At 48.9% G+C, this 8,510-nt stretch overlaps 1 protein-coding gene across 3 annotated transcripts; it reads right to left on the reverse strand.

Annotated features, from left to right (window-relative positions):
- Window positions 1-1,888: 1,888 nt before the first annotated feature.
- Window positions 1,889-8,027, reverse strand: LOC125548171. Of its 3 annotated transcripts, none has more exons than XM_048711844.1 (8): window positions 7,269-8,027; window positions 6,842-6,988; window positions 6,482-6,755; window positions 6,271-6,367; window positions 6,042-6,169; window positions 5,845-5,926; window positions 5,675-5,735; window positions 1,889-2,275 (listed from the first exon to the last, which is right to left on the reverse strand). In XM_048711844.1, exons 1-8 carry the CDS (start codon window positions 7,890-7,892, stop codon window positions 2,243-2,245), a joined length of 1,446 nt encoding a protein of 481 aa, XP_048567801.1. In that variant the 5' UTR covers window positions 7,893-8,027; the 3' UTR covers window positions 1,889-2,242. The 3 variants fall into 3 exon arrangements, with proteins under 3 accessions (XP_048567801.1, XP_048567800.1, XP_048567799.1); XM_048711843.1 differs by having other exon boundaries at window positions 6,842-6,991; XM_048711842.1 differs by having other exon boundaries at window positions 6,842-6,994.
- Between the last annotated feature and the right edge of the window lie 483 nt (window positions 8,028-8,510).

Here is an 8,510-nt window from a genome sequence, read left to right on the forward strand (position 1 = left end):
TCGTATATAATCATTTGCTGCTGGTTGTCTGTCCATCGTCCACACTGTGGGCCGTGCTACGTCAAGTATCGGTAGCACTCAAGTAGGCACAGCTTCACAGTCAAGTCCAAGGGTTCAGTTTACTCCCATCAAGTCAGAAAATCGTCGACTTTGCAACTTTCTTTCACATTTAACTGGTCTTTGACCTGTTTGACTCTAGTTTTATCCTAGTCAGCAGTGCCACATGCTATTTTTTTCCAATCGGTCAAAACTAACAATCATGCTGGTAGACAAAAGCAGTGATGTTTATCCTTTTTGGACAACTAAGTGCTACTAGCTCTGTACACTAATATAATATAAGATGATTTTGCAGTTAAAGTTAAACCTTACATTAGTTTACAAAGCTAGTGCTCCCTCTCTCGTCTGTAAAGAAATATAAGAATGTTTAGATCACTATCTAAACGCTCTTATATTTCTTTACAGAGCAATCTTATTGAATAACAAGGGCTTTCCTGAATACTCAAAGTTTTAAGAAACTGCTTGAGTTTTGGCAAAAACTGGCCTACAAAGTCGCATTGATTGGTTGAAAGGCTTGAAAAAAACATAGTTCTGGGGGGATTAAACCCAAGGATGACAATTTTAGCTGTGAAGCATTTCAATTTTCTGTTTGAATGACAAGTTTTAGTTTTCCGGGAGATTTTTTATGGCAATTTTAGTTGTAAAAAACGCTAGGGCGGTGTTACTTCGCGACACACGTGTGCCACTTATCATTTGGGGGAATTTATTCATCGTTCGGCACAAGACAAGAATTTTTATTTCGTAACAATTAAGGTGGTAAGGAAATGGATTCCCGGAGGATCGGACTGGTCATAATCTTTTTTTTTATAAATCATAATCAGTTTCTTAAGTAGGAACAAGTGCTCGCTTTTTTGCTTTTTTCTTTTGAGAAATCAATCATAATCAGTTTGTTAAGTAGGAACAAGTGGTCACAACCACCACACTCAAATCCCCAGCTTTCAACGCGTCAATGTGCGCACGAAGAAGCCCACACCGCCATTGATACGCCCAGTTGACTTCTGTCGGGGCCGAGAGCAACGGCGAACCAGATCGAAAACTGATCGATCTCGAGCTCGCCATTGCCGCAGCTCCCACGTGCTCCGAAGGTCTCGCTTGACAGCGGCACCGGTGGGGTTGTGCACCCGTCCGTGCCACTGCCACATACAGAGACTGAACTGACCGCTCCATAGCTTAATTGCTGGTCATGTAGGGGGGGCATGCCCATGCGCTGGAGATATGTGGCTGATTTGGTGCGAGCTTTTTGTTCGCGTCTTTGTTGCTGCTGCTGCCGCTCTCCTGTCAGGAGTGCGAGGAGGAGTTGGACAGAGCCCCTTTCTGATGCTGGAGAGGGACTGGTGCGTCCGTTATTGTTGCTGCATTGTTCAGTGTTTGGTTGAGACAACAATCGGGGAAACGACTCTACAGTCATATGGTTTGCTGCTGCTGCTGCTAATAGTACTAAACCAGCATTCGATCTTCCTCGGTGAATTGGATGAAGCTGTCAACTTGGTTGACGAGCTAGCATCACCATATCAGCGTCTGACAAAATAACCATGCAGCGGTATGCGTTAATCAGAAGGCTCTGCGGGCTCGTATTGTCGGCAGCTCAGCAGCGTCCACAGCAACTTTTCGCCTTTTTCTGGACATAAACCATCACCTTCTCCATAAACCTGAAACCGACATCAAACGGTAGCGAATTTGTGGTCAAGTAGACCAGACACCCCGACATAGACTTTGAATTTCTACCTTGCGCCAACCCTCCATTCATTAGAGGAATTGGACAGGACTGGCCACGCCTCCAATTGGCAGGAGAAGGCATGCCATTCTGACTCCATGAACAAAGACGTCGAACAACACACAAAAAGTGGCCAAGAGCACCTCGAGGATACATGTAGTACTATGCGGGGGATATTACAGATTTACAGGGAGCATCCTAGGTAGTGATATGAACATAGGATGTCTGCATTCCCCTAACTACGTGCTACTCGAGAAGACACGAAACCAAGCCCATATATCTACAAAAGACTGACTGATTGGGGAGGTACAAAGGGTCACAGAGGTCAAAATATAACCAACACCACGAGCCATTGGAACTTGGAAAGTAGGGGTCCTCCTTGTTCTCATACTACTGTATATCGCAAACAACCACGGGGAGCGCGTCTCCATATCATGAACAGTCTTCTTCTTAAGCGGTCCAAAAGCATCATCATCCAGAAGAAAGCCCTGCTATGCACGACCCCTAAACAAGAAAACAATTTGCTGCATGAGACAGACTGAAACCCCCAGTTCAATGCTAGTTCTTGATCTCTTCCAGACGACTATGCTGACATAATACAAGTGAAAAGATCAGATAAGAAAACATCACATATGATTGTGTTCTGCAGTACCTATTCAATAGTCACAAACAAAATTACATTCTATGTTCATTAAGCTGTTAACAGGTAGGCCCAAAGCTAAGCCTTGGCATCACAATAAATACACCCTTATCTTATGAACACAGTGCTCTGTATACTTATTCTCATACTCCATCCGTAAAGAAATATAAGAGCGTTTAGATAACTAAAATAGTGATCTAAACACTCTTATATTTCTTTACAGAGGGAGTATCTTGTAAGGGCATGAGCACTAGTTAAGACCTCAAACAAAAACGTGATTATGAGGATGCATAGTCATCAGTGTAGCTCAATTTTAACTAAGCATAGAGTGTGTCGTGTTGGCTGTTCAACCTACTTCGGTGTAGTCTTAGAAGTCCTACAGTTTACATGGAAAAGACAAGCACTTCAAACTTCCACAGATAGAATTGAACGTCAAAATCGGTATAATGCATGGTCAACAGAAGATATTAATCCACACACTGAAAATCCTCTTCTTAACTAAAGAAAAAATTATGAAATAAATAAGTGTCTAGATGGAAATTCTTTCTACAAACAAGGACAAATTGCATAAAGCGTGCATATTGTCCTATTTTCATGTGATCATGTCAAATTCGGCAAGGTAAGTTGTTAATTGCTATAGCGTGGTCTTCATGCATGATTTGTTTAAAATGAAGTATAACTTGTCGTAGTGGTGAAAACGACTCCAAATATATGGTGCAAATGGACCCAGGTAGACAATCTTTTCAAGTTGGCTTTCAAACATTTATTTTTACAGATGCGGCATAAAGTTGGAGAATTATATAAAAATGAAGTCAAAGACAAACTAAATAGAACATGTGGCATTTAAATGGAGATAGAGCTATATGCATAAATGTCAGTTGAAGTCAAGGGCCAGCATGTATCTAGCTAAATACTTTATACTTGCTTGTTATGCATAAAATGGCTTTTCTGGCTGTTCTTCCTTTGTTTGCTTTCCATAGTGGGCACAAACAACTTTCAGGCAAAGTCCAGGCTGTTCAGCAAATGCTGATAGCATATCCACCTTACACACACAAGCCATACTCTTAGCAGTCCTTTTAGAGCAACTCCAACGGGCCGACCCAAACGGACGGCGATTTCGTCCGCTTCTTGTCCGTTTGGGTCGGCCAGACGGACACGGATGCCCGCTTCCGCATTTGGGTCGGCGCGTGCGCCCAACGCTGGCCTGAGACCCATTTTGACGGCGCCAAAACAAAATGAACACATGCATATTAAAAAAAGAAAAGCAGCATTAATTAAACATTAAAGCCGGCCACGAAGGCCGGCGAGAGTCCACGCGTCCACATTTGCATTTAAAAAAAACAGCCTAAATTACGAGGCGGCGCGCTGCCCTAGGCGTCGTCGTCGTCGTCCTCGGGGTCCGTGAGGTCAATGAGCGTCGGCACCGGCCCGGTCCAGGCGAACGCCGTGTTCCAGAGCGCCGTCATGTCGGGCAGTGCCGGCGCAGGCAGTGCCGGCGTGGGGGGTTGTGCGGCCGCCTGTGCAGCCGCGGCCTGGCGCGCCTCCTTCTCGGCCTCGCGCTGCTCCTCCTCGAGGTCGCGCTCGAGCATCTCGAGGTACTCGTCGTCGCGGCGCTCCTCGGCCACCCTGATGCTGCGCCAGTGCTCGAGGTACGCCTGCTCCTGCGCCGGCGTCGCTCCCATCCAGACCGGCGGCGCGCGTACCCATTCGCGCACTACTCCCGTCCAGGAGTAGCGCTTGATGGGGGACGGCTCGGGCTCCGCCTCCGTCTTGATGGGGGTCGGCGGGGCCACCGGCGGCACCACACTGTCGCCCGCCGCGGAGAGGGCAAGGGCCTGCGCCATTGCCGCCTCGTACCGAGCCTCTTCTTCCGCCTTCGCCGCCTCCGCCCTGCGCCGCTCGTCCTCCTCGCTCTCCCGGAAGACGGTCGCAAGTGCCGCCTGGTAGGCGTCCTCCGCCGCCTGGTCCTCCTCGCGGACGACGAGCGCCGGTGGCGGCAACCTCCAGTCGACCTCGCGCACGCCCCGTCGCCTCGCCTCCTCGTGCTCGAAGGCGAACCACCTCGCCCAGTTGGGCGAGTCGGTTGCGTAGGCGGCCTCGCGGCGCTGCTCCAACGTCAGCATCGCCCGCCGGCGCCACACCTCCTCCGCGTGAGCGCGAGCCGACCGCGGCGCCGCCGGCACTGGGATCCTCTCTGGATCCAGATGCCAGTCGTGCGGCAGCGTCACGTCGGGATACGGCAGAGGCTGGCAGTGCTGCCAGTGCCACTCCGCCTGGTGCACTGGCACGTTCACGCGCTGCCTCTGCCGGCGAGGCGCCGGCGGAGGCGGGAGGAAAGGGGTGGCGGGGGACTTGCCATTGACCTTGCTGCCGCTGGCGCCGAAGAAGAGGCCCATCTCTGCTGTGGTTGTGGTGGCTAGGGTTTGCCGGCGACGAGGGAGCAAAGGATGGCAGATGTGGACGGCGAGTTTGGATGAGGACGGCCCCGCCGCACGGTCGGCTTAAAAAAGGACGAGCGCCGTCGCTGACGCGTGGGCCCGTCATCATAAATTAAGCTGACCGCGTGGGCAGCGGGTAGTTGGACGGCCGCCATGTGGGGACGCGGCGGACAGCGGAAAGGCGTGCGAAGCGTCCGTCCGGCGTCCGCGCCGACGCATTTGGGGCGCAAATTTGGGCCGCAAATGCGTCGGCGCGGACGCGACGCGGACGTGATTTGGGTTTGGGTCGGCGCGTTGGGCCGCCACTTTTGTCCGCGCTGACCCAAACGGACGCAGGCGGATGAAATGGGTCGGCCCTTTGGAGTTGCTGTTACAGCCTATGCAAAACCCATAACATCTACATAGAGTTTCCTCAACAATCTGTGTGTACTCTCTTTGAACTGACTTTTTTAACTAACTGAGCCAAACGTCTTGTAGTGGATCTGTGGATGTAGAATACTCTTTTATTTCGCCCAAAGCACCATCATTCTCACTTACACTCTCACTATAAACCTAAATATATAGGGAAGATAAGAAGTAGAAACCATGGAGGTCTCCAACATTATTCAAAAGCAATGTTCAGGAAATCGTTAACAGGTAACTGCTCGGTCGGCTGGCGAGTAGGCCATTAATAGGTGAATCGATCAGTTAATCGGCCGATAAATCAGCTACTCGGTGATCCACTGAGCAGGGATTAATCGGCCAGTTAACTGATTTATTGGCCAATATTTTGAACAAGTGAAGATCATAACATGTATTCCTATATAGCATTACACTGACACGTACCGTCTGGGTCTGTGTTGGTGATGTGTCAACCAATCTGGCCTCATGTGAAACTCCAGCAGAACTAACAGATACCAAAGCCAAATCAAGATGATATCAGGGAAACAAAGGTTGTACCATAAGATCTGTATATTCCTACTTGACACAGAACTACAAAATAAAATGAAATACACCTGTTCTGCAAAGCTAAAACTTCTGGAATAGGAGCATTGGGATACCACCTACAGACTTTGCTTCCTTGCAAACACAGTTGGCCTGATGTGATGAAAAATTAGGCAAATGATATCTGATGTTTACTAAAACACGTAGACTGCAATTACCAAAGGAAACCAAAGACAAAATAAAACTGCCGAAAACAAAAAAACATCACCTTCACACAGCTTGACAGTCACGGCAACAAAGAGAATGACAACTGGTCTTTGCTGCATCTGCTGCTGCAGAGTCTCGGCTGGGAATTGATTTGCATGTGCCTCCCACAAAGCAACAACAGCCGTCTCTCTTCAAAAACATAATCAGAAAATGCACAAGCATGTAGAACAGCACAGAAGACTGTCATGAAGCAACTAAAAGTGACCAACAATGAAGCTCTATAAACATACCTGCCATCGCTTATGTACATGTTACGGACTGCCCGAGGTGCACCATTGACAGTAACAGTTTTCACATTTGAAACTTCCAGCATAAGACCAATGGCATCTGCATCAGGCACCAAAAGGCAAAAGCAATCCTAGATTAGACAGAGAAAAGAGCAGCGGCTGCACACATAATTATGGAGGCAGAATGATTCAGTCACAAATACAGATTATATACCAGACATTAGCGCTGTGTTGTTTTCACGCGATCGGAGGACTTCATAAGGAGATATCTTGTATGCATACACCGGAAAACTATCAGGCACATGTTCATCCTTGCTTATCTCTGTGTCCCTCGTGAACATTGCCATGCAAGGATGATCAACAGCCCTATAGGGCAGACTAGGGTGGACAACCTTAAAGTGGTGTATGTAATACACATCATCCTCCTTGATGCGTGACAAAAAGAGCTGTGCAAGCCACGCAGGTACTTGGCCGGCCATCATATCCCCCTATGTCATAGACATTGAACCAGCACGGTGACCTTACATGATAAAGGTAAATGAAACAAAACATTACAAAGCTACAAGTATCTCACCTGCTCATCGAGCATCACAAAATCAAGCCGCGGAATTCCTGTTAGTTGATGCTTGCTCATGTAATGTGAAATGCGCGTTATTCTGACTCGAATCCTCACCCGGTTGTTTGACGCCAGGGTCACATCCTTCAGCAAGGTGTAATCCATCTCCTGCTAACAGAAAAGGAAACAAAATCAGAGCTAAACCAAAACTAGGAAAACAATAAATGGGCATGAACCCACTAGAGGATACACGGTGTGCGACACTGCAAAAAGAACAAATCTGACATATATCCAAAAGGAGAAAGCTCTGTGCTGAATTAAACAGAGCGGAACACATAACAGAGGACTGCTACAACATGGCATGGACTGAAGAACTCAACAGATGCTTACAATCCTTAACCTTCCTTTTGTGAACAATGTAAGCTACAATATCGTGATAGACTACCTCGCTGTCAGAATCTTCTGAACAATCTGCATCATTTTTAGATTCACCCATACCACCATCTTGTCCTGAACCATCCTCTCTCTCTTCATGATCATTGGGTTCGACTCGTGCTTTCTTCGACTGTTTTTCAGCTAAGCGAGTCGAGCGCCTTATGGTGGGTGCAGGGCGCCCTTCTGTCTCGTCATCCTTCTCATCACCGTCAATTCTTCTAAGCAGTGCACGCTTCCTACTGGGTGGAGCACCCGACACCCCCACCTGCAATTCACCATCCTTGCTCCCACCGGTAACCGCCCGCACCACACGCTTCCTAGGGGTCGGCACCGCGGGAACACCATCCTCCTCGCCGCTCCTCCCGTTGCCGGCATCAGCGGCAACCCCCTCTTCCTCGCCGTCACCGACCTCGTTAAAAGAACCATACGCCTGGACTGTTTTTGGCTTGGGGCCGCCCAAACCCTCCACCAATGGACCAGAGACCTCCCCACGGGGCATGGCCTTCCACCAGCGCGCGTTCTCTGCTTCGAGGAGCGAGACCCGGGCCTCCAGGTCGGCAATGCGGGGGGACGTGGCGGCGAGCTCGGCCTCGAGGACGCATACCTTCGCCGCGACCTCCGCCGCGGCGTCCATCTCTAGCGGCGGGGACGGTCGCGGGCGACGATGCGGCGGCACCGCGGTAGAACCCTAGCGTCGGAATGCTCGCACTGGTGGTCAGACGTCAGGAGGACTGTGCCACGATTGTGTGCGGAAAGAAGAAGGAGAGGCGGCTTTGCCCTTTGCGCTTCTGGGCTGGCGACACGTGCGGTGAAATGGGCTGGGACTGGGACAGGCCGCATGGACCGCTTCTATAGGCTTTTTGCTTCACACGCTTGTTCCCCCGAACAAAAACTTCACAACCCCAAAAAAGAAAAAAAAGCTTCACAAGTTTGTGCATTCTTCGATGAGAGAATACCCTAGAGCAAGTATAATAAGGTGACGTATGCGGGCTGTAATACTTTAAATATTATATCTTAGTTAAGTTGGATGAGAGAGAAGAGGATAGCGTAAGTACGCGGGATTTACAGCCGGCTGTAGCATGGACTCTAAGAAGCTATGTGAGAGTGTATGATGGGTCGTGTGGTAGAAAAATAATACTTTCTTGTAACCCACTGCTATACATGTTAGCTATTACATTGACTAAGATGACATGACAACATGTTATAGCCATCAACCTATTGTTAACCATGCTCTTATTTGGGCTTTCTTAAA

This window comes from Triticum urartu, chromosome 3, assembly GCF_003073215.2.
Source record: "Triticum urartu cultivar G1812 chromosome 3, Tu2.1, whole genome shotgun sequence".
Lineage (NCBI taxonomy): Eukaryota > Viridiplantae > Streptophyta > Magnoliopsida > Poales > Poaceae > Triticum > Triticum urartu.

What these genes read in the sequence shown, in the direction of transcription:
- LOC125548171 (XM_048711842.1), bottom strand. Translation starts at nt 7,892, where the DNA reads ATGGACGCCGCGGCGGAGGTCGCGGCGAAGGTATGCGTCCTCGAGGCC. An exon ending in CAGAAGATTCTGACAGCGAG is followed by an intron (nt 6,995 to 7,268) that starts GTAGTCTATCAC and finishes CTTTTCTGTTAG; the next exon opens with CAGGAGATGGATTACACCTT. An exon ending in ATGTACATAAGCGATGGCAG is followed by an intron (nt 6,170 to 6,270) that starts GTATGTTTATAG and finishes ATGTTTTTGAAG; the next exon opens with AGAGACGGCTGTTGTTGCTT.